The sequence below is a fragment of the Aristolochia californica genome, unplaced genomic scaffold, assembly GCF_029961685.1.
Source record: "Aristolochia californica isolate CCGP_79_NKW_82.1479 unplaced genomic scaffold, dmAriCali1.0.hap1 SCAF_12, whole genome shotgun sequence".
NCBI classification, from domain to species: domain Eukaryota; kingdom Viridiplantae; phylum Streptophyta; class Magnoliopsida; order Piperales; family Aristolochiaceae; genus Aristolochia; species Aristolochia californica.
The window spans coordinates 28801174-28825799 of record NW_027181793.1 but is presented as its reverse complement, the minus strand read 5'-3'; the positions used below and the strand labels follow the sequence as shown (position 1 = coordinate 28825799).

General features: G+C 38.4%; 4 protein-coding genes across 7 annotated transcripts; 2 read left to right on the top strand and 2 right to left on the bottom strand.

The window, feature by feature from the left end:
* Positions 1-1534: 1534 nt before the first annotated feature.
* LOC137945900 (peptidyl-prolyl cis-trans isomerase CYP21-1-like) lies at positions 1535-8361 on the top strand. The gene is made up of 7 exons (XM_068791975.1): positions 1535-1838; positions 2664-2742; positions 4981-5028; positions 6033-6056; positions 6226-6408; positions 7632-7707; positions 7795-8361. The coding sequence occupies exons 1-7, from the start codon at positions 1767-1769 to the stop codon at positions 7955-7957; spliced, it is 645 nt and encodes a 214-aa protein (XP_068648076.1). The 5' UTR covers positions 1535-1766; the 3' UTR covers positions 7958-8361.
* Positions 8362-10795: 2434 nt separating this feature from the next.
* On the top strand, positions 10796-13468 carry LOC137945824 (bifunctional protein FolD 4, chloroplastic-like). Its single transcript, XM_068791870.1, has 5 exons — positions 10796-11074; positions 11348-11673; positions 12420-12656; positions 12812-12979; positions 13182-13468. Exons 1-5 carry the CDS (start codon positions 10909-10911, stop codon positions 13347-13349), a joined length of 1065 nt encoding a protein of 354 aa, XP_068647971.1. The 5' UTR covers positions 10796-10908; the 3' UTR covers positions 13350-13468.
* An 882-nt stretch (positions 13469-14350) lies between these two features.
* On the bottom strand, positions 14351-21985 carry LOC137946293 (protein MAIN-LIKE 2-like). 4 transcript variants are annotated; one of them, XM_068792531.1, is made up of 9 exons: positions 21643-21985; positions 21260-21323; positions 21044-21109; positions 20435-20950; positions 20132-20281; positions 19946-20032; positions 19634-19864; positions 18684-18805; positions 14351-14931 (listed from the first exon to the last, which is right to left on the bottom strand). In XM_068792531.1, the coding sequence occupies exons 2-8, from the start codon at positions 21287-21289 to the stop codon at positions 18737-18739; spliced, it is 1149 nt and encodes a 382-aa protein (XP_068648632.1). In that variant the 5' UTR covers positions 21290-21323; positions 21643-21985; the 3' UTR covers positions 14351-14931; positions 18684-18736. The 4 variants fall into 4 exon arrangements, with proteins under 4 accessions (XP_068648632.1, XP_068648630.1, XP_068648629.1 ...); XM_068792529.1 differs by having other exon boundaries at positions 20435-21109; positions 21260-21333; XM_068792528.1 differs by having other exon boundaries at positions 20435-21109.
* On the bottom strand, positions 15629-17185 carry LOC137946840 (uncharacterized). The gene has a single exon (XM_068793132.1). It carries the CDS (start codon positions 17183-17185, stop codon positions 15629-15631), a length of 1557 nt encoding a protein of 518 aa, XP_068649233.1.
* Positions 21986-24626: the final 2641 nt, after the last annotated feature.

Here is a 24626-nt window from a genome sequence, read left to right as displayed (position 1 = left end):
AGTGTCTCTTTCCACATGCAATTGAAAAGTATGTCTGTCTTGTTCACCATAAAAAGCTGAAATTGATTTCTTTCACTTTATGGAAGACTGCGGGTGGGTGCTTTGGAAGAGTATCAAACGTTAAGCTGCAGATTTGGTTGCATAAAGAAGTTGCAAGCAGAATTGGGTTAGTGGGAGAGGGAATAATAGAACATGGACTCCCTTTTTCTTGATTCTTCTTCACAGGCAGACCCACTTTTCAGATTAAAACTCCGCCACTTGTTCGTTTTGTATTAGGCTTTCTGGGATTTAAGCTTTAAACACCCAATTTCCAGTACAGTACTGAGTTTGCAGGGAAATCTTCTCTTCACCGTATAAATTCCACTACTTTAATCAAACTCCAGCAAGCAGCATGGCTGGTGTAAACAAGGTAGTGGCAGTAATAAAAAAATATTTGCATGGTTTACGTGCTTTTGGGACCATGCTTTCTTCTTTCGGAGAAAAGTTGAAGCCAAGACCAGGTGAGTTTCCTTGTATCATGTTGAGCAAGAACTCCTTTCCTTTTCCCCGGTGTAGAACTTGAACTGCATTGTTAGTGTTCCTTGGCATCTAGTACATACTATTTAATCCATTTGAGTGTCTCCGATGATGGTTTCAGATCATAATTTCTAGTCATAATGGAATAATACTTCGACCCAACTTTAACAGCTTTCGACTGCTCTGCATTTAGAGGATATAACACTGTTTTCCTCATGTTGAAAAGCTTAAATCCTCATCAAACTTGTGGCGTGGTCGCTACAGCTTTATAAATCTATATTTGGAGAGAAGATCCAAAGGGAACCAACTCTGGAAGCGGAGTCAGATGGAGGCCACGAATTGCAGGAGTTGAATACATGAGACGAGTCAAATCCGGCCTAAGTAAAGCCATTAAAAGGGGAAGGATGTCTAGGCTGGTTGAACGTTCAAAGGTGATTACTCTTTGGTTTGATGTAGGAAAAGGAAAAGGAAAAGGGAACCACAGGTTATTTTTAACATAGACAACGTCGATTGTCCTGGAAAGCTACAGACGAATACAGAGAATTTGCATGAGTTGGATTCAAGTGAATTCAAACTTGATTTGAGGTCTCTTCCAGGTTTTGGAAAGGAATGTTCTTCCGGAGTTCAATTCCTTTTGAGTTTTGATGCCTTACGCACCTTTCGGGGTTGCACTTGTTTGATCAAATGCCTCATTTAGCCCACCCTTTGAGACACTTCTTATAACATTGGAGAGAGCCGATTAGGATTTTTAAAAGAATTGTGATTCTTTGAAATACAAGACGATAGGGTCTAAACCTTATCGAATTATGATTATTATGAGGTCTAAACCTTGTTGAATTAAATTCTGGCTTAGGAATGATGATGGGTATATTGATCATGATGAATGATGCATACATAAAAATGTGGTGCGGGCCCATTATTTTCAGGGTCTAATCAAACCAAGTTAATTGAACATTTGTAAGACCACATAAAGGCCGCCGACTCGCCATTGACTAGATAACGGTTCTCGGAAGTCGGAAGACTGTACCGCTCAGACCGGGTCTTCCCCGTGCAATGTCAATTGACATGAGAAATCGGTTCAGCGACGAGTGACGACGCCGTTGCGGGATCAGATCAGCTCATTCTCGAGCTTTGCTCCAAGTGAGAGACAGACGGGGGCGAAGAAAGAGAATGACCAGAGGAAGAGGCGCGGATCGATCGGATTAGATGAAATTGAGAGCGTCGACGACTAGAATCTGGAAGCTGCTACAATGCAGCAGAAAATACTGCTTCTCTTCTTCGTCTTTCTCGTCGTTATCCTCGCGCTCTCCATCTCTCACAGGGTTTGTTTTTCTTGGCGTATTCTCTTTTATTTTCCTTCTCGTTTACCTTTTACTTTTTTGTTTTTTTTCCCGGATATTTTCAGGCTGTCTCCTGGAGATCTAATTCGATGATAACGTTTTTACTCTTTCATTTATCCCAGGGAATTGGTCATAATTCTGGGCATATTGAATATTTTCGAATGAAACTGAGTTCGCCCCCAAAAGAATAATTTGTGAATCTCTACTCAGGCATTCTGCTTGTTTTAGAATTTGGACGGATTTCCAATATGTGATACCTTCGTTATTACGGGTTTCTTCCCGTAGAAATTTTGTCCTTTATTTAAATCTGTGAGGAATAAGAATGTGACCAATGACATTACTTTCTTGCAAAGCTGATGCAGATTGTCCGACATGGGAGCGCCTAATGATTTGGATCTTTCTATTCCACTTATTGACTCTTACCACGTTTGTGTTTTATTTTCTCCTAAATCCGAGTATTGGAATCTTCTTTTATAACAATTGAAACTTTATTTCTTTATATTCTTTCTGTAATTTGAAGTGGGATTCTTTATCTGTTGTTCCTTTTGATGGTCGCTGTCATTACGAATCATAAGCCTTGTGGCGTGGAAGATTAAAACAAGAGTTTGTAGAATCTGAAAAGTTCTGAGAGTGGTGATATAGCGTTAAATTTTGAAACTCTTCGGGCCATGGCCATGCATTTTTGTCATTCTATGAGCATTTTTACGTAGTGTCTTTTAATGTCATAACCTCAATTTTTACTTGCGATTTTCTATGTTTCGTTGTCAATTGTTCCAGAATGTTTCTAAATTATTCTTTTGCCTTTAGGATGAAATTGAGGTGGAGGTAGTTCCAGAAATTACTCACAGGGTTTACTTAGAAGTTGATATTGATGGACAGCGCGCTGGTAACAAGTTCTCTCCCGACTTCATTTTTGTTTTTTTAGATGAAATGACTATAATCATGAAATTTCACTTTTGTTCATTTCTCAAATTTATTCTTCATGTAATATTTCCTGAACTGCTATTTGATTATTCTTTTCTAGAGTTATCTTCTCTCATTGTTCATTTGTTATTGACCGTGTGGAAATGACTGGCAAATTATTGATGGTAAATGTTTCTCTTGGGATTGCACCTGATGGAGTTGTAGTTAGATAATGTTTGAAAAATCTTGCATAATATGTATATTTCTGTAAATAATCGATCTTTTCAACCAAAGCTGGACAAGGTATGCAATGTTTCTAATGGACTTCCTTTTACTTGCTCTAGTTATGAATGAATCAGGAGTTGATCAAATATAGCTCATCTTAGCTGAGCGTCAAAACCTCTAGTTACTGTAAGAAAGAGTTGAACTAATATAACTTTCTCGTATTAACTAGAGAAGAGCAAGCAGCACTGAATATAAGTTTAGAAAAACTGATGTCGTAATGTAGGTTGTTGACTTTGACAACCATGCTACTATCTTTGTTTTGAACTTATACATGCACAAAATTCTCACTGTCCAAAAAATTTAGAATATAGGAGAAATCAAGCCAAACTTTCATGAAAATTGATTTTCCATGGATTTCTCTAGTCACATCTTTACCATAAACCTGTTTCATTTGGATCCAGCTTCCACTTATGCATGAGGCAGTGAATAGCTGAAAGATAATTGGACTTTTCTATGAGGGCCAGACTCCTGGGTTAGCTATTCCTTGGCAAAGGGACAAAAGTAGGAATTAAAATAGCTCTCAAAAAGCTCTATGTACTGTTGGTTCTTGAAACTTTTGATGGATCTTGCTCTGTCTTGTCCTCTATTACTTAAAAAATAGGTCAGTCCAAAGTCTCAAAGATGAACTCAATCTTTTGGCAACAAAAAATTAAAAACATGATAGCCTCTTTGGGTCTAATTGATTACTGTCTAAGGATGGCAGTTGTTAGATAGTATTGTCTTAGCAATGAAGTGAAAAAGGTTGCTGAAAAGTTGAGGATCCACTTTGCGAATCTTGCAATTGTAAAGTTAGTAGGGATTTGTAGGAAGTAATGGAAGCCTAATGATTTTGGGCATATATACCACACTGATATCCTGTAAACTGGACTCAAGCACTTTTTAGAACCGTTGTAGGAATGCAAGTCTATTGGATCGAAAAGTTTGGTGGTAATTTTTTTAATATCTTTTACATGACACAAATCATTTAAGAGTTTAAAGTCTAGGCTGTTGACTAAATCTGGTACTTTTGCCAATATTTACGATCTCTATTTTAGTTTCCCTTCTTGAGTTATGTATGGGCTCACATGTAGTGGATTATGGGTTCACTGAACTATGGATTTGGTTGACATTAATTATTAACTTGTGGGAGTGTCCTTGTTGTTTATCCTAATGATTCTTATTCCCGTCTCTGTCAATTGGCATGAGATCTCAATGTGTCAGATGGAAAATAGATTTTGTGTTGCGAAGTATGCTTTCTTATATAAACATGCATCTAGTTCTCCAGAATGTTTGAACAGAGTATTCTATAGAATGTTTTTTCAGAATGTTTTTTTGTTTATTTTTTATTTTTGATTTTTTCCTATTAATATTATACTAAGTTCATATTGCTGTTTCGGATCTTTTTTTTTGAAGATCAGGAAATAAGGATTCATTAAGGCAGCTTAATAAGGAGCACGGAGTTAAAAAAAAAATTATATTACGAGGAAAGCAAAGAACAGATACATTGAAAAGGAAATCGGTGAAATACAAGTCATAAAGGGAAATTATTTTAATCATAAAGGGGAATTTCATTCTAGGGTCCCAAGACAAGTCTCACTTTGCTTTACATGGCCTGGTGATAATATTGTGATGAATACTTGATTTCACTCTTTTCCCAAGGAAAAAATAAATTGAGGCTTTTCCTTTATGAACTTATGTTCCATCTTTTTTTTTAAAAAAAATTGTGTTCCATCTTGATAAATCAATCTCGTGAATTTCTATTGTTCATAATGTTTCTTTTGCATTTCCTACATGTGTTCTGTTATTCCCCTTTTTGTGTGTATTGGCCTTTTGGCTCAACGGCCTTTAGTGAGGTATTGGGTTCAAGTTTCATTGGGTAAATGGGTGTAGCGTGCATGTGTAATCAACATTAAAAATAAAATTACCATTTTTTGTTATTAAAGATGAAATTCTGCAGGTAAAATTGTTATCGGACTATATGGCAACGTGGTACCAAAAACTGTCGGTATGTTCACATCACGTGGTTTGTTATCTTTGATTTCATTTACTTAGTAACTCTTAATTGCTGCAATTCTTTGTTGCTGAGATTCAATGGAATAAAATTTTCTCAAGGAATGTCCCATCTTTAATTTCTCATATTGTCTGTATTGCTTTTCTTGCATGAAACTATTCCATACTCTGAAACTAATATCTCTTTTGCTTATCCCTGTTCTAATATCCTAAGAGCTTTTAAGTGAGAGGCATTGGAAAAGAGAGATGTTATGTGAAATCTGAAGGTAGGACTTGCTAAAATTCCAACTTCGTTCCAATTTTTTGAACAAAACTTAAAAAGTAGCATTTTGAAAGAAGGATCTAAATCTTCCCAAAAACTGATATTGCAATTGGATTTACCTGACCGTGCATTAAGTACTAATGGGTTGGCTCATCTCTGAGCTTAAGGCCTTTACCCGTCTGTCTGTTGAAATTCTGGAAGAATGTATATCCTAGCGGAAAGATATTCTTAACTTCTTGCATGAGAAACAAAAACAGGAACAGAATATGAATCATAGTGGTAAATATAGTTGAAAAAATAGTAGTGCAGGAAATGTGTAAGAATTTTTTGAATAAAATAACGTGAGTTACTTAAAATATTGAAGGAAGAAACTGAAACTATCTAAAAAAGGAGAAATCAAAATAAAAGTCCTATACTTGTTGTCTCGTCTTGAACTTTTTCATAAGCTTTGCGAATGACAATTTTTTTTTTCTCACATCCTGAATATTTTCTTATAATAGTCCATATAAAGTTTTTGGAAGACCTAATGTGAAGTCTGTAACCACGATAGAATGGTGCGATTTCCAATTTACTTGTCTAAAACAATGACAATAAACACAACTTATTTTTGTTAACTGCATATGAGAGTCCTTGCCTTAGCATGTTTAATTGATCTGTAGCGTTGCTTGGATAATTTTACTCAAGTGTGAGTTATTGGGCCCTCTTGATTGTCTGACAAGTTTCCTTTGGTTTTGCAGAAAACTTTAGGGCACTTTGCACAGGTACTCCTGAGCATCTAAAATTTATTATTATTTATTATTGTTTTTATTGTAATAAATGTCATTGTTGCTATTTTTATTCTTATGTGAAACCTCTTGCACTTTAGGTTTCCCTTGTACAATGTAGAAATCCAGTTATATTAGCATCTGAATTTGGCTTTCAAATTTGTAGGGGAAATGGGGAAGAGCCTCAATGGGAAGAACTTACACTACAAGGGAACACCATTTCATCGCATAATAGCTGGGTTTGTAATACAAGGTGGAGACATCATTTTTGGAGATGGGCGAGGAAATGAATCAATATATGGTGGTACCTTTCCTGATGAGAATTTCAAAATTAAACATTCACATGCAGGTACTTGTTCATTTTCAATTTGTTGCCTTTTGGGAGTCCTTGGTTTGGTGGAAGGAAGATATTTACATCCTTGGGCTTCAAAGATTTATTCTACTCGCCACCTTTGCATGCCATCTGTGGTTCAATATGCCTGACAAAACCAGCATTATTTCTTTGCAAGACTTTTTTTTTGTCCTAGAAAAATAGCACCAAGGATTATATTCACTATTTTTTATTGTCAGAGAGATCCTTTTATGAGTGTTCTGCCATTTTTTTTCTAGAAGGCATAAAGGCCAGTCCTTGAACATTTTTCTTCGTTTAAGGCTATCTGCTGTACTTACAAGACTAGGAATGACATCAAGGTGGTTCAGGCCGGGTTGTGAAAAACCCAACCCCACCTTGCAACCCCAACCAGCAACCTTGTCCTCTCCCATCCTGCCTTGCCCTGCCCCGCCCCATCCTGCCCCGAGATAGAGTTCATTTTTCAAATCTACTCTCACCTTGCAACCTCATCGTAGGATCCATCTCCAGCCCACCTCACAATGAGGTCGATTTTTCAATCCTGTCCTCCCCGCAACTGTATGTTTTTAGAGTTTGACCATTTCTGAATTTTGTGCAGATCTTGAAAATTCTAAATGTTTTCCCTGAATGTCATGTCTGCAGTCATGGTGCCACCCTCTCCATCATTTATATAAACAGTTCTCTGTTGAATGTCATTTCTTGTGCCCTTCGCTTCTCCTCTAATGCCATCTAAGAAACTGATTCCAAAGGGAATGTCATGGTTGGAATGACTTTCTGCCATTTGTAGTTCAAGTTGATGAAGTCTTTGTAAAGAAGAAGTTCACAATTATTTGTCTATTTGCATAAATTATCATACAATCTGAATAAGAAATTGACCTCTTGTGGGAGACAAATTTTTATCCGTCATGATACTTTTGTTTATTTTCATAATAAACTAAATAATGCAAGGCTTTACAGGGACTGCTGCTAGAATCTACTTCTGAACTAATAAGCTGCGCAACTATACTGTAGCACATTTCCTTGGAAATGTCATTTCTTCGGGAAATATTTTCTTCTCTGCACTTCTATAATGTTGCTTCAGATATGCTATAGAAGCGTGGTACAAGTGATTCCGAGCATTTAGTTGAGATGAGACTTTTTATCATGTTGTCGAAAAGCCATGTTTGATGCTGTTAGTTGTGTGAGGCCAACTGAGACTTCTCAGCCTATCCTACTCTTTTCAGGTCTTGTCTCCATGGTTAACACAGGACCTGATTCCAATGGATCACAATTTTTTATTACCACTGTGAAGGCTAGCTGGTAAGCTTCTTTCCCAAGTACAGAACAGTTGTTGCTGTATATAAATTGAATCATTTTGATGTGCTCGTCTAATTTATGGTTGTCTAGGCTGGATGGCGAGCATGTTGCCTTTGGCAAGGTTGTTCAAGGCATGGACACTGTTTATGCAATTGAAGGTGGAGCAGGAACTTATAATGGAAAACCAAGAAAAAAGGTCAAAATTGTTGATTCAGGGGAGATACCAACGAGTGAATGGAATGAGGATAGCTAGTCGACAGGCAGTCTTTTGAAGTTGTGATACGAAAGCAACAGGGAGGTGAATACAGATGCGGTGCATGCAAGAGTTAAACTGAGTCAGTCCAAGGATAAACTCCATGTTGTTGCCAAAAAAAGAAATGGGTAGTACACATGATAAACTTGGTGCAATGTGGTTTTTCTGATGCCCTTGCTCACTTAACCTGTCTCAACTAAAGATTAGATTCTGTGTTTCATCTAGAGAAAATTCTTGTGGTTGTCTGTAGATAAAAGTTTGTAACATTTTGAGGATGAGTTAGGTCTCGAGCAGGAAATTGTTGAATTGTGGGTGCCATGTGCTACTTAATGTTGACCAGGTGTGGCAGAACAATGAAACGAAAAGAGAAATAAAAAGCTGTGGGTAGTGTCTCGGCTCTCGATTTCGTGGTGGTTTTGCACTTCAATTAGTTTACTGAATTCCAGAACCAACTACAACACTGTCCAAAACCCATTAAAATAGAGAGAAGATGGAAAATAGGCAAACATTGCTGGTTTCAACCTTCCCAATCTATGCGAGCAAATACGAAAAAAAAGGACAGAATTGAACTTAAACCTATGAGGAAGGGCTGATAAAGACTCTCGAGCTTCTCACACTCTCATCCATTGAAAGTTGAAAGCAGAAAAACAAAAAATTATGGCTCTTTACTAGCAAAAGACCTGATCTTTAGTTACCTATATGATATACAATATTACATGTTTAATAACATTGGTTCATTTGTATGAAATTGAAATTCCATCTTGTTCATCAGACAGGCCTATGTACTAGCAGTGTAGAATGTGAACCACAGAATCATTCAGACAGACCTAGAATTTAAGTAGAATTGCCATTCCAAATTGACTGGGTGAAATGATCAGGTTGGGATTAATCGAGTTTGATTGTCAGTTGATTAAGGCCGCCTCTCCTCTCCCTCGGCCCTCCCTGCATTTATTGAATCGGTGAGGCAGGGATGAGGTTGAAAAGTAAGGAGAGAGACAAGAGTTTGATTTCCAGCCTATCATGAGTTTTCATGGCTTGGCCTCTACCACCGGTAATGGCAGGCTGGGGATGGCTCACCCTTGCCTGTGGTGTGGGGACACACGGAAGCGCCTCCCTCTTGGTAGGGGTGGCATCGAACTGAGCTGGTTTACGAACAGTTTGAGCTTGACTCGGTTCGATTTGGTTTATTTGGATCTTGAACTGAATTCGAGATCCAGATCAAACTGATTTAAGTTAACGAGTCAAGCTCGACTGAACCATGGTTCGGTTCGAAAGCTTGTGAGTCAGCTCTTTAACTTAACGAGGGCCCAAGCGCGGAGGTGAGAGGTGTCTTTAACTCTTCGAGTTCGAGATTTCGACTCTTCTTCTTTCGTTCTCGACTTCTCGGGAATTAGGAGGAATAGGGAAAGTCGGAGTTCAGCAGGCGGCGATTGAGTGAACATGGGGATTTGGGAGGGAAGATCGATTTTGTCTTCTTATTTTTCATTCTTCCTCTTTCATTTCTTACTCTCAATCTTCAATTTCTTCCTCCCCCCTTCTGTCGTTGCCGATCCTTATCACCGTCGAGCCCCTCTCGCAACTTTTTCTCCCTCTTTTATGTCTCTGTCTCTCATCTCCCCCTCCCCAATGCTTCTATCGTCACCGTCATTGTCGCCTGCCGCCCTCGTTACCGTCCGCTCTACTCAACCACCATCGCCGTCGCCACACAGAACTCCCCCCCTTCCCCTTGACGCTCCATCCCGCGCAGTGTGCGAACTCGTACGTGCAATTTTTTTTATTATAAATATTATCATAACCTTGTTATCGTAACAATAGTGAAGAATCTGGTTCATATCATTGTATGGTGTGCATAGTATGTCATGTGCCACAAGAAACTCCATTAGAACACCAAATTTGTTGCTTCTCGTAGTTTATGTTCTTATAATATATTGTAGAAATGTTTTTTTAAATGGAAACATTTCCCCTTTCCCCCTAAGTAGGAGGGGTATTTCAAAAATCTATCCTACTCCAGAAAGATAAAAAAAAAAGGCTTTTGCCTTTACTTATTTAGTACATGCAGTGGAGTTAATATGCTTACACCTTGTTACTTGGTTCAACATTATCACTTGTTTTTTGGAAGACTGGAAAATTTTATGAACTTGTTTGAGGTACAAATTGGTAAAGAATTGCATGATGTTGGATGCAACTACAATTTGTAGCTCCTCTTATTGTTTGATGCACTCTCTTAATATTAACTCCACTCAAGTTTTTCAAAAGAACATATTGGTAGTGTTTTAGAACTATTGTTGTATGAATCCATGCTCCGAAGAAAAAACGAAAAATAGGCATGCGATTAAGTCATCCAAAACTATTTTTCTTAAACTTTATCTCTGTCTCGATGATTTGGTTTTCTAGTCCTAAATGAGAATGATATGATTGATTACAAATGGACAAAACTAGCGTTGCTTTTCAAATGAATGTTTTTGTGTTTGGTTATTGAATAAAGTTTATGCATAATTGTATACAACTTTTATATATAGATATACAGAGGTTATGCCCAATTTTATGTAAAATATATGCATAATTTTATACACAATTTATTTGACACTATTTTATGCAAAGTTTTAAATATAGATTGGAGTTTGAACTGGATTAAAATTATTGGGCTCGAGATCTATTACAATTTTAGGATTGAAGCTCAAACTCGATTTCAAAATATTTAAATCAAGTCCGACTAGACCCTTCTTAGCCTAAGAAAGATGGGTGGATGGAGGTTTTTAATTGGGCAAATTGGTTTTTTCCATATAAAGATTTTAGAAGGGTGTTTTGGATATTTTTCCCGGCAAAAAGGAATAATCTTTTGGAAGAGAAGTTTGGCGCCCTTAAAACCCCTCGAAAACCCTAAACTTCTCCGTGCTCTTGCTGGCTCTGTCGCCGGAATATACCGATCTTAACAAAATCGTAATTCATCCATGTCGTCGACAATCTGCTCTGATTCCTCTTCCGCAGCCATGGCTCGCCTTCTGCCGTTTCAGAGGTCTCGCAATGATCCTTTTCATATGCGTCGTTCGTTTTCCTTCGGTTCCATAAATTCAAACTCCACTGCTAGACGCTTAAAATCACCAGCGACAGTGCAAGGTATTACCCACCGAATCTTTGAACATTCTTCTCCCTCCTATTTTTCGTCGTGGAGAGAAAATGTCTTCGCTTGACACTTTTTCTTCCTCCAAATGGCGTTCCTTTTTTCGTACGAATCTTAAAAGTATCGCAGTGCCTTCGGCAGAATCGCTGTCGTTGACTGCAAATCCATTTCCTCATATGTCATTCATTTCATAACGTTTTGAATTAGAAGTTCTCATTCAGTTTGAAATTACATCTTACCGATTTTCTCTCACCAATGTATTGGTACAGTTTCATTGACAACAGATACTCACGCTAGGGTGATTGATGGGAAATCAATTGCAAAGCAAATCAGAGAGGAAATAAGTGGGGAAATATCGAGAATGAATGACACAATTGGTAAAGTTCCTGGTCTGGCAGTCGTTCTTGTTGGATCGAGGAAGGATTCCCAAACTTATGTCCGCAACAAGAAAAAAGCTTGTGCAGATGTAGGGATTACATCTTATGAAGCTACGTTATCGGATGACTGTACAGAGGAAGATTTGATGAAGCATATATCAAAATTTAATGACGATCCATCAGTTCATGGCATCCTTGTCCAGCTGCCTCTACCACGGGTATACAGATTTTGTTGTGTTGATGGACATAGCTCATTTATCAAAGGCTTAATGGTTATAAGTCATTTTCTTGCCCCTTTCAACTGTAAGAAATTATGTTTTGGCTTCGTTAAGATATAGTTACCTTCAGAGCTGCATTTCATTCGAATATAGCAAATATTTGGCCTGTTAATTTGGATTACTTGGGTCTCTTAATTTTTAAAATATATGGATCAATGAACTCCTGAGCCCGTGAGGGTCAGAGGAAAGTCTCTAAATTTGCATTTATGCTTTTCTTCATATAGAGTTGCATATCATTCTGTAGGATGTTGTATGTGATCCATGAAATTCTGAGCCCATGAGGTTCAGAATAAACTCACTAAATTTGCATTAATACTCTTCTTCATTACATCATCCCTTTCTCTAGGATGTTGTATGTGATAGTGAGCTGATATGTAAAAGACTGCATACTTTGAGATAGTTTTGCCAGTCCAATTCTAACCACCAGAAGCAGGAACATTTTTAGTTCTCAAGGGTTTCAAACTTGTTTTCATTCATTTTCTTTATTTAGAATTTTCAGCAGTTCGATTCACGAATATTCTTAAGAAAGTCATGTTGCATAACAGTAAAATGCCTGTAGGTCATGAGTTTAGCCTCTAAAATAAGATTTGTAAAATTTAGGTGATGGATATTTCTTTGTTGGTGTTGTTTATGTCTTAGGTATGGTGGACTAAGTGTTGACTTTGTCTTTTCTGCTTTTGTTTTAGCACCTAAATGAGGAGAAAATCTTGAATGCTGTCAGCATTCATAAAGATGTTGATGGATTTCATCCACTCAATATTGGTCGTCTTTCTATGCAAGGTCGGGAGCCCTTATTTGTTCCTTGTACCCCGAAAGGATGCATTGAGTTGTTGCATCGCTCTGGTGTTGAAATTAAGGGAAAAAGAGCTGTAGTAGTTGGTCGTAGCAACATCGTCGGAATGCCTGCTGCATTGTTATTGCAGGTGAAATTGTTCAATATTCTTAGCTCAATTCACAGTTTCTGAGACCAATGCATTTTCATAATCAATTGGTAGCTGTTGATGATCAACTTCTGTTCAACATAGACTATCTTTCTCTTTCTCTTTCTATCCACTCATAACACCAGTGGTGCTGTCAGAGGGAAAATGCTACAATCAGCATAGTGCACTCCTACACCAAAAATCCTGAGCAAATCACCAAACAAGCAGATATTGTGATCTCTGCTGCTGGAGTTGCAAATTTGGTGAGAGGTAGCTGGATAAAGCCTGGTGCTGTGGTGATAGATGTTGGAATCAACCCTGTAGATGTAAGTTGGCTCTATGTTGGACTGTCTACTGTCTTGTTCAGTGTTTATTTGTTAAAAGCTTGAGCTTGACACAATAATTTTTATGCTACAGAATGCTAGTAGGTAGGAGTTGATTTGGACGTCCTCTTGTTTTGTATCTGTGGGCTGAAGGGAAAATAGTTATTATTTGGTAGAAAATTATTATAGATTTTTTTTGTGGCAGGATGATTGTCCTCGAGGTTATCGTTTGGTTGGTGATGTCTGTTATGAGGAGGTCAGAAAGGTTGCATCAGCAGTCACTCCTGTTCCTGGTGGAGTCGGTCCAATGACTATAGCAATGCTTTTGTCAAACACCCTAATCTCAGCAAAGAGGGTATACAATTTTAAGTGAAAATTTCAGCTTATTTAATGGAGGACCAGTGTTCTTCTTATGCCCAGCTTTTCTGGTTGTTGTATGTTGTCATGATCCAATAATTCTGGAAATTTAGTTTCCTTAAAAAGTCTAAAGTATACTCGTGAGAGGAAAAAAGTGCGGAAAATGAACATGCTCCAGTGCAACTTTTGAGTGGCTCAAACCTTTTCTTTGTTTGGTTAGGAAGCTCAAAATGTTAACTGTCTCAGTATATGCATGTCAAAGCCATGCACCGTCCCCAATTTTTTTTAAAAACCTTGTCCTGTTGTCCAGTAAAACATAAATAATCTACCTTGTGATTATTTTGGAGCATCTTGCCTGTAACACTGTTGTCAGTGTGAAATCAACAGAGAAGACTCTGGCATGGGACTGCCTCTGCTTGCAAAAACATCTAAAGCTGTCTTGGAATGATTTATAATTTATGCTGTTTTAGAAGTGTAGGCAAGGTTTTGGAACTCCATAGAAAAGAAAAGAAAATGAGAATTTGATTACTATTATTTTCAAAATAGTTAGTGAAAAAAAGAATTTGATCATTATCTCATTTTTATTAACTTTTTTTAGAAGAATAATGGTTAAATTCTCGTTTTTTCTTTTTTCTAGGGCTTTCAAACAAACCCTTGGTGTGCCACTGAAAATGTTTTCCATTGCCAAATGTAGGCTGTAGACGATAGGTATTAGCGGAAATAATAGGCTGTAGGGGATTGGTACATGTGGAAATAGTGTAGTTGTGTTTCATGCGAGAAGAGTCCTTACTTGTTGACATCTATTCGCCAAACAAGATAAAAGGAAGCGAAACCTAATTTGGACAAAAGTCAGGAGAAAAGCTTGATAAGAATTATCTTATTATTTGAGTTTGACAGACGAAAGAACAAGGCCGAAAATTCCTATGGGTGTCCCAGACAAAGAAATCTATTAGTTTTGTAGCACTGCAGTCAATGTTTTGTGGACAGGAACAAGAACAGAGAAAATGGACTTCTGCAATCAATCCATCATAGTAGACAGGGATTACGGTCGAGTAAGTTTAACTCGTTCATCTCTATAGTAGTTTATACACCAATAGGTTTCAACCAATGTTTCTATCTCAAAAAAATCTTCCAACCAAATACAAGATAAGACTGAAAACATTCATCTGTACAACCCTATTACCATGTCTAAAAGATGAGCCAGTTACATACTGGCAGAATGAGACACCGTGCTAACAAGATCTAGCCAGAAAACCCTAAACCTTAGAAGAATAACACCTTATTGCTAAACTATCCTCCCAACTCCAACGTTGGCAAGCCAAAAGGTAAGTGTTTTGCACGAAAGTTTGCATATCACTGGAGCCTTTAACAGCTTGAACCAACATACTTGCCATATAGGAAGTGACTGTTGAGGCAGAGAGAACTGGGGTGGAAAAGGAGATGCAAAGGCCATCGTCTAGTCAAAAGAACCTGCCGCTTCTTAAACGCTTGAAAGTACAATTGTTGGTACAATCAACCTTTTATGCTAATCCGCTCCGCCAAGGCTGTCAGTTCCACTTGTAAGATATCCAATCACACCAGTTTGAGTACACAAAAAGCTACAAAGAAGACACATAAAAAGTCAATATAGTTTGTAAATTAAAATAGACCTTAAAGACAAGAAAATAACAGAACCATTAAAGAACTTTGCGGCATGTTCAATGAGGCTGCGTGGTGTATTAATAAGAATGGTGCTGATCATGGCAATTGATGACCAACAAGAAATAAAGGACCACCAAAATTGATATGGAAGAAAGTGGTGAGTGAACAGTGGAGGAAGAGTGACACAAAAATGAGCTAGAAATTCCTAGAGCAATTGACGCCGGACAGGATAGCGATTATCCTGCAGGCAGATCAACTTGCGAATCACGGGAGGAATAGGCGAAATCTGCCTGAAATCGTCGAGAAATTCTCTCAGATTCAAAATATCATTCAACAACTTCCTCTAAAACCTAAACAGTCTTTTAACCGAACGCAACGCCCCCGACAAGCCCGGGCTGCAGCTCAAAATAAAGCAAACCCTAACCCGGGTTCAATACAATAGATCCGATTAAGGATCCGACTATGTACACCGGATCCGATTCAAGGATCCGAATATGTACCCGCATCACATATTTTCGCCTGCATCAGTCGCCGCGGGTTGGAAAGAACTCGCCCTCGAGGTCATATAGCGGTAGCGGACCCCAGAAAAGAAGGAAACAAAGGGGGAACAGGAAAAACATCAGAAGGCCGCAAATGACATGCGGGAATGACCAGCTACGCATGCTCAGGCGGCAGTCCAGGAGGAGGATCCTCCGCGACGTCGCCATGCTCGACGCAAACCCTGGACAGTGAAACCAGGGTAGTACGATCAGCCATCGGAGGAGTGGGTCGTGCCTGATGTGGTGCCAACACAATCTTCTTCTCGTTGTTGTTAAAGGAAAAGGTATTCTTCCGCCCATCATGAAGAACACGGCGATCATACTGCCAAGGGCGGCCTAACAACACATGACACGCTTCCATAGAGGCAACATCACACCAAACAGTATCGAAATATTTCATGCCGATGGAAAAAGATACGAGACAGCACTGATCGACTAGTACCTCAATGCCTTTAGTCAGCCATGTCAACTTGTATGATTTGGGATGACGATCCGTCTTCAACTGCAATTTCTGGACAGCCTCTTCAGACACGATATTCTCACAACTGCCACCGTCAATGATCATCGTGCACACTTTATCGGCGACTGTGCAGGTCGTGTGGAAAATAGTGGTCCGCAACCAATCATCCCCTAAATCCACCTTGGGAGTCAACAGACGCGGACAAACAACCAGAGTCGCATGGCCATCACCATACAACACATCTCCATCGTCATCATCGTCATACACAGGCTCCCCAAACTCCGCATGTTCATCTACCACTTCTTCTTCAATCAGAAGATTTTTGCCCTTCTGACTCGCAGGGTTCCTACACTCAGTGGCCTTATGGCCCTGTTCACCACATCGAAAACAACGAATACGTGAAGTAGAAGTACCTTGTGTAGGTGGTGGGGCAGAAACTGAGTCTGTAGGACGAGCTGGTGGGCTGCATTGATCGCTTCTGATCATGGGCCGCCGGTGCAGCTGTTGTTCCACAACCAAAGCACGCTGGAAGGCTTCAGAAACGGTCCACAACAAGTGAAGACAAAGGACATCTTGCAGGGGCTGTCGTAACCCCCCCAAATACCGTGCCACCAGCTGCTCTTCTGTCTCAGATAAGTCATTCCGGGCAAGCAACTGATAGAACTCCTCCGTGTAATCGTCCACTGATCTCGAGCCTTGCCGCAGCAAATGAAGTCGCTGAAACAAGGTTTGAGTGTAACCGAAAGGAAGGAATTGACCCTTCATCTTCTTCTTCATCTTCTCCCAATCAGTGAGTTTGGCCTTGCCCTGCCGGTCTCGTGATTGCTGCAATTGCTCCCACCACGCAGATGCTCTGCCCTTGAGTTTCATGGCAACCAATTTCACCTTGACGTTATCTGGGACTTCTTTATATTCAAAGATACGCTCTATCTCCTGCAACCAGTCAATGAATCCGTCGGCTTGTAACGTACCCGAAAACTCGGGTAGCGTCACACGGAAACCGAGGTCTACAGGTCGATCCCCACAGTGTTCCCCGAATCGAGCATGAGTGCGATCTGGGTTTTCGACTCTGGCATCGGAATCGTGATCTTCCATCTCACGAGAACCGGAATCCTGCGTCGTTAGATGCTGGGTTAACTCCGCGACTTGCCGCTGTAAATCTTCCAATATCACTGCCTGAGCATTACAGCTACGACCACGACCACCAGCCATGGAAGACAATATTTGTCCACTTTTTTTTTTTTTTTTTTAATAATAATAAAATAATAATATAACTTCCCCGGAATTAAAATACCTCGACGGCGAAGAAACTCCCGAAATCGGGATTTCGGAGCCCCTCTATTTTTTAAATCGAGGCCTCTCCGGCGGTCCTCTCCGGCTGTCGTCTCCGCCTGCGACGCTGGCTCGTTCCGGCAACGAGGGTCTCCTGTCTCGGAACCCCCTTTCTCGGCACCACGAACCTCTGTTTCGGTGCTCGATTTTTCGGAATTACCGAACCTTTTCTGTCGTTGAGCTCCGTCGACGGCGATCCGACTACGGCGACAGTGACGGCAACGTCGCACGGCAGTTCCGGCGGTGACGACGTCGATGCCGACCCCTTTCCCTGCCGAATCCCTCTTTTCCGGCAAAGCCAGAGCCTCTGCTCTGTTTCTGTAACTTGCTCGGTCGAGTCCCGAGCTCTGCTCGGTCGAATCCCGAGTGTTTTCGGCAGCAACGTTGAGCGGTAGCTCAACGGCGACGGCAGCAGTGTTGAGCGGTAGCTCAACGGTGACGGCGATGGCGACGGCGTCGTCTTCGTCGACCCTTCTGCTCGCTACAGCGTCTGGCTAGATCAGCTTCGTCCCGAGCCTGAAGCTCTGATACCAACTGACGCCGGACAGGATAGCGATTATCCTGCAGGCAGATCAACTTGTGAATCACGGGAGGAATAGGCGAAATCTGCCTGAAATCGTCGAGAAATTCTCTCAGATTCAAAATATCATTCAACAACTTCCTCTAAAACCTAAACAGTCTTTTAACCGAACGCAACGCCCCCGACAAGCCCGGGCTGCAGCTCAAAATAAAGCAAACCCTAACCCTTACAATAGATCCGATTAAGGATCCGATTAAGGATCCGACTATGTACACCGGATCCGATTCAAGGATCCGAATATGTACCCGCATCACATATTTTCGCCTGCATCAGCAATATGATGACTCATGCAGCCGACTGCAACACAACAAGGATAGGGATCTAATAATGGTCATAAGTTACCCAATATCTATAAATTCCAGATTACTCGGTGAAATGATCTATGTGATTGGAAGTGGTGTTAACTAAAGCAGAACTGTAATTATTCACCGACAAAAGAAACAAAACAAATTGAATGTTACTCCTAGGCAGACAACAAAACTCAAAGCACGTAGATAAGGGAGAAAGCTGGTTATAATTTCAGAGTATATGAAATTTGATTATATACATGAGATGTTTGATATGCAGCTAAATTTAATGAACGTACGTTTCTAGGATAAGACCATTAAAAGGTGTAGTAGAACATTTAAAAGTCAAGAACTCAGGTTTGAACAATGCAAATAGTAACGTGCGCAATCACCAGGTGGAAGGTACAATCAATTCTTGTAATTAATTTTCAAGACAAGTACCACCTTGAACAACTGCTGCAGTCAAACTACAACATCACTATCATGTGAAATGTTGATCCACTACACTAACCTGTCAAGATCGCAGTGCAACTGATGATTTAGAAGGAATAGAAGAAAATGATTTTAGCTCGGCTCTCTTGTTGTGGTGATATGGGCGACAGGTAAAGTCAGCGCTAGCTCATCTTCCAGAACCTGTCATGTGATAACATAAAATTACCACCAGCAGCAAGAAATAAAAAACACCGTTTAAAAGGCATAATTGGCCAGTTCTTTCCTGTGTTTTTTCCAGGGGGAGCACTGAGAATGGGTAATTCCAGCAAATATAGAAATAAAAACATGAAAGGTCAACCGGTTACCTGGGTAGATACCATATGCAGTATCATGAACATGAAGACAGATAACAATTAGAGTTCTTAAAAAATCAGAAGCTTAATTACTTCTATTACAAGGAATATAAGGAGTTAACAAGAAATAAAAACCTCCATTTAAAATGCATAATTTGGAAAGGATCTTTTCTTTTTTTCAGGGGGTAGGGAGCACTGAGAATGGATCATTCCAGCAAACATAGAAATAAAAACATGAAGGTAAAGCAGCTACCCAGGTAAAGATGACATGCAATATCATGAATATGAAGACAACTAACAATTAGAGTTCTTAAAAAATCAAAAGACTTTAATACTTAATATTACAAGGAATATAAGGAGTCTGATAGACCCTTAAGTTACCAAGTTTATGAGAGAAGGGGCAGAGGCAGAAAAGGAATTCGAGGTGAAAAAGAGGGGATTGGAGGAAAGCCAGCAGGGGAGGCAACGGCACAGGCCGACTGTCCTTCCCAGGATAGTTAGTTGAGGTCGGACAACCGTAGGAGAATAAGGGAATAAAGGAAGTGGAGGAGAGGACAGTAGCAAAAAATTTAGAATCTGGGAGGTGGGGACCCTTGAAGTCTCAGCTAATCACTCTCTTCTCTGGTTTTCCAACAGAGTCGAGGACAGTAAAGTTAATGAAACAAGAGAAACTTACAATTCCAACCTGTGGAATTTCTTCTGCCATAAGAGAATCTGGACAGTGCCCATTATCTGCTGCCACAGGAGACACCATTGCCACTTTAGCCTTCAAGATTGATATTTCTTCCTCTAGTGTTGTTATCTTCCTCTTGTATTGCCTCTCTACTTTTTGAATACCTTTTCTGCAAGCCTCCAATTGTCTTTTAAGCGTGCGGACACGCTTGTTGAGGTCAACATTGGGCAGTCTCTACATGGCATTTAGATAAGAACACATTAGAATATGAAGACAACTTACTGATCAAATATTTGCTGGCTCACAGAAGATTACCTTGTTTGGTCGACTGGAAACCAAAACTAATGATAGAGGTAGTAGCATAGACTCCTCACCATCTCCAGGCTCAAGTACCTCAATGACCTGGTAGAAATTTAAGGATCCCATGTTTGTTATTTTTTGAAATGAAGGATCACATGTTTGTTATTTGATGCTTAAAATAACATGAATAATTTTGTATACCTGCCGGTCATTAAGTTCTTGGAGATGGTGACTGTAGAACCCTTTCCGCCGATACTTATTTTGTTTTTGCCCGCCATACCACCTCTTTATACGTGGAAATAAGTTTTTAGAGATCGGTAGCCATTTAGTAGTGTGTTCAAATAACCAACTCTGTCAAAAAAGTGAGAGCTAGCAAGTAAATTCTAATAGGTACTGCAAAATTCCATAGGAAGATATAGAAAAGAGGTTATTTTAGTACAAGCAGTGGCTGTACACTAAGGCTACCATCCCTAACAAATTATCAGAAACGAGCAATTAAATTACCTCTAATACAATTGCACAACCATTAAGGTAGCCAACAGGTCTTGCAGGAGCACCAGAATTTCTTTCCTGAACTTTTTTAGACGCAACAGATATGCTATCTACCAAAAATTCATGGACAGCATTTGCCCATGCATAGTCACACAGTCCTTCAAGATTATCTACAAGCCTAAAATACTTATACGGAAGTGAGACATTGCTATAAGGAAAAAGGAAGACACAAAATAGATACAGCACCAGAAGCTTGACAGTGTCATGTATAGACTCCTGGCATTCCCCTTTAGATACCTCTATCAGCCTAGCTTCAATCATGTCTCTCTTTACAATTTTAGTTGTAAACAACCTTGTGTGTATATCAGAGATCCCCACATTCATATGATGATCTATATTACCTCCCCGCATACTCAACCCCATAATCAATGCCACATCGGATGGCAGAAAAGCTACAAGTTTGCTGCCCAGTTGAAATGCCCTCTCCACAAATTTCCACCTACCAAGAAGGTCATCAATCAATGTTCTCTGCACAACAACTTTGGGGAGGGAAATCAAATGCCCAAAAGGTGTTTGGTTCAAAATTTCCTTGTGACGGTCAGTAAGAGCAAGTTCATTAACCTTGTCCACAAAACGGGAAGGACAACATCTACACTGTATCTTGTTATCTCTGGAAGCTCCTCCTTCCTGCATGCAGTTAAATCAGAATGGGCATCATAGAAATGAAAGAAACTGTGATATTTGATGCATAAAGACGTTAAAAACCAAGTTTTAACTATAGAGAAACAAATATAGAAACCAAACCATCAGGTGATAAGAGGGACTAGAAAATGATACCTTTGAGTGTGTTTTGGGTGCCAGTGCCATCAGGTGGCCTTTCAGCCAGTTGAAAATATAAAAGCTGAACAGCACTTAAAAAAGAAACTAGCTGAATTAAATCAAATTAATTAAAAAAACAAAAAAACTAGGTGAATTAAGTTTAGACAAAGAAAGTCCTCATCCAAAAAGAAACAGATTAACCACAAACACCATTTGAATTTGATGTCCCGTATCTCTAAACTAAAAACTGTATTAACCTTCTCAAATTATCTAAACAGTTTCAATTTTCAATTTGACATCCAACAATAAATTATTCCGGGAGATGGAGAGAAAGAGAGAGAGAGAGAGATAATGAACGATGAAATTTGTAACAATTGAGAAATTTAAGGTAATTGATTTACCTATGTCCTTGTGATGGAAAGAGGCGTCGACAAAAATATGCTTGCACTTGTATACCGAAGTATTCACTTAACTGCAGACACAAAAAGCACAGAACCCCGAATTAGGGTTTTGACGCAAATGCTGATGAAAGTTTCTCAGGAAGGCGGGGCTGCAAGACAGTGATGGTAGTTATGGACTGTTGGTAACGGAAAAAAAACTAGAGAGACTCTTGAGGTACGACGATAGAGAGACATCGAGTTTGAAACGGAAGACTCGATACAGCGATCGTGTTAGGTACTTTGGTTGGTTCTCAACGTGGAAGCCGAGAGCCACGAGACAAGCTCGCGCAGGCTGCAGGAGAGACGGTCCATCGACCGTCGTGTCACATTGCATGTCCGCGCCATAGACCACAGTCCATTTTACACATTTCCTTAATATTGGCCCAATTTGAAAAGATATTCACCATTTTGATGTTACTACCCTCCCTCTCTTCTTAGCCTTTTTTCAACTGCTGCTTCCCACGAAAATGGGCTCCGTTGTGTAGAAAGGTCTGACCCTCCACCCGACCGATTCACCCAGTTTCAACTTTCAAATCCAAGTCACCGAGTCCAGTCGGTGGTCAACTCTAGTCACTCGAAAGTATTGTTTGAAATTATTCTATAGGAAATAAAGGAAAGTGAAAATTTTAATTCACTTTTATTTAACCCAAAATCGTTAGTGCACACCAACGATGGAAAATGAGAGTGAATGAGCTATATAATTCGTTTTCACTCGCTCCCGTGTAAAATGAGCGAAAGTGAAATATAAGGGTTCATCCTCTGAATTCACTTTCACTTGCGCTCTTGATATTCCACTCTTTGCTTCTCAACCCTCATCTCTCTGCTTCCCTCTCAACCCTCATATGTCTTAACACTCCTCTTGTTGACACCCGGTGAGCATCAAAGCTTTCCTCTTGCCCTCTCGTCATGCTGCTTCCCACTCGCCCTGGCCCTCAACGTCTCAGTCACCCACTCTTCCTCTCAATTCTAAACCCTCATCCTTCTTCTTCATCACTCTTGGATCTTCTATAATCCTTGGTGTATTTTTTTTTACGTTGGGGATGTGTATTTGGGGTGTATTTCTTCTTTTGTTGCTATTGATTGGGTTTTATACTTACCTCTGTGAAATAACAATTAGATCTTGTTGTTCGATCAAGCGTATGGAAATTATAAAATTAACCATCTTCGTTTAGGTATTTTATTTATTTTTGTTATAATTAATTAAATTAATAATTTTATTTTACTTTATAATTATTTTATTAATTTATACTACACTCAAATCTATCTTATTTTATTAATGAAATACCATATTTATTTATTTATTATTCATGACTTTTAAACTATATTAAATTAATAATTTAAGCGTGATAATTAAGATATTATAAAAGTAAGAATTTGATCAAGTATCTAGACATTAATAAAAGTAAATTTTTTTAAGTATTCTTAAAATTAATTAAATAAAAAATTATTTTAACTTGTTATTATTGTGTTAATTTAAACTAAACTAAAATCTATCTTAGTTTATTAATAAAATAACCTTGTTTAATTATTTATTATATTATTGGCTTTAATATTATATTAAATTACTAATTTAAGAGTGATAATTAAGATATTATAAAGTCAAAGTTTGATTAAAATACCCTATTTGATTAAGTATCTATACATTATAAAAGTAGCCATGTTTGTTTAGGTACATTATTTGTTATATTTAATTTAATTAATATTTATTTTAATTTTGGAATTATTTATCTTATTTTATTAATTAAAAAGTTATATACAAATATCTTCTAAAGTTAAATCTATCAGAGTATTTTATGAATAAACTCATTCTCTTATTTTCACTATATTTTCTATTGTAAGCACTAGCACAAGAAAATACTTTCCATTAAACACACTAACACGAAAAAATAATTCACTTGCATTTTTCACTTTAAAGGTGCACTAACCCCCTTTCGTTGCACTTCATAACCTTTTTTTCTACTGCCTCTTCCCACAATAATGGGCTCCATTGTGTAGAAAGGTTTGATCCTCCACCTGATCGATTCACTTAGTTTCAACTTTCGAATTCAAGTCACCAAGTCGTGTTCATGGGTCAACTCTAGCCACTCAAAAGATTATTTGTTTAAAATTATTCTATAGGAAAACAGCGGGAGCTTCTACTCACAAAGTGTCTTTGAAATGGAGTATCCCAAAACTTGATTAGCCACGACAAAGATGATAATCAACATGTACCCATAGGCCTTGTTAGTGGACTCTGTAAATGAAAGTGATGATACTTTCGCTAGTGAAAATAACCCAAAACTTATTAGAGTATACTGTAAGTGGCGAGTGAAAGTAAAATCACTCCCTAAGGCTAGTGAATTCACTTTCATTTGCACGCTCACTCATTCTCTCACTCTTGTTCTGCTTATTCTGTCCTCTTACTCTTGCACTTGGATATTATAAAATTAAGTATTTTTTAAGTATTTTATTTTATACATTTAATTTAAATTTAAATTATTTATTAATATAAACAAGCTGAAATTTATCTTAGTTTACTAACAAAATAGTTAAATAAAATAATCTTAGAAATCAATCAGAGTAATTTTATATAATAAAATACCCTCTTTTTATTTATATAAAACTCATGATTTTATTATTATATTTGTATAAAACTATCTAAAATAAAATTTAAATCTATTAAATTGATTTTATATAATAAAATACCCATTTTTATTTGTATAAACTCATGATTTAATTAATATTTTAAGAATGAGAATTTAGATATAAAAGTAACAATTTGATTAAGCATTAGGATATTATAAAAGTAAAATTTGTTTAAATATTTTGTTTTTATATATTTAATTAAATAAATAAATTTAAATTAATTCATTTTTATTTCACTTTCGCTCTCACTTTTCCAAAGTGCTCACCCCCTATCTATAAATAGGCCGTTTCGCCGAAAGGTCCATCAGAAGAGGGAAAGG

What these genes read in the sequence shown, in the direction of transcription:
- LOC137945900 (XM_068791975.1), top strand. Translation starts at nt 1,767, where the DNA reads ATGCAGCAGAAAATACTGCTTCTCTTCTTCGTCTTTCTCGTCGTTATC. An exon ending in CGTGGTACCAAAAACTGTCG is followed by an intron (nt 5,029 to 6,032) that starts GTATGTTCACAT and finishes TTGGTTTTGCAG; the next exon opens with AAAACTTTAGGGCACTTTGC. An exon ending in CTTTAGGGCACTTTGCACAG is followed by an intron (nt 6,057 to 6,225) that starts GTACTCCTGAGC and finishes TCAAATTTGTAG; the next exon opens with GGGAAATGGGGAAGAGCCTC.
- LOC137945824 (XM_068791870.1), top strand. Translation starts at nt 10,909, where the DNA reads ATGTCGTCGACAATCTGCTCTGATTCCTCTTCCGCAGCCATGGCTCGC. An exon ending in CTGCTGCATTGTTATTGCAG is followed by an intron (nt 12,657 to 12,811) that starts GTGAAATTGTTC and finishes TGGTGCTGTCAG; the next exon opens with AGGGAAAATGCTACAATCAG. An exon ending in TTGGAATCAACCCTGTAGAT is followed by an intron (nt 12,980 to 13,181) that starts GTAAGTTGGCTC and finishes TTTTTGTGGCAG; the next exon opens with GATGATTGTCCTCGAGGTTA.
- LOC137946840 (XM_068793132.1), bottom strand. Translation starts at nt 17,185, where the DNA reads ATGGCTGGTGGTCGTGGTCGTAGCTGTAATGCTCAGGCAGTGATATTG.
- LOC137946293 (XM_068792529.1), bottom strand. Translation starts at nt 21,289, where the DNA reads ATGGCACTGGCACCCAAAACACACTCAAAG. An exon ending in AAGAACTTAATGACCGGCAG is followed by an intron (nt 20,033 to 20,131) that starts GTATACAAAATT and finishes AATTTCTACCAG; the next exon opens with GTCATTGAGGTACTTGAGCC. An exon ending in TTTCCAGTCGACCAAACAAG is followed by an intron (nt 19,865 to 19,945) that starts GTAATCTTCTGT and finishes AATGCCATGTAG; the next exon opens with AGACTGCCCAATGTTGACCT.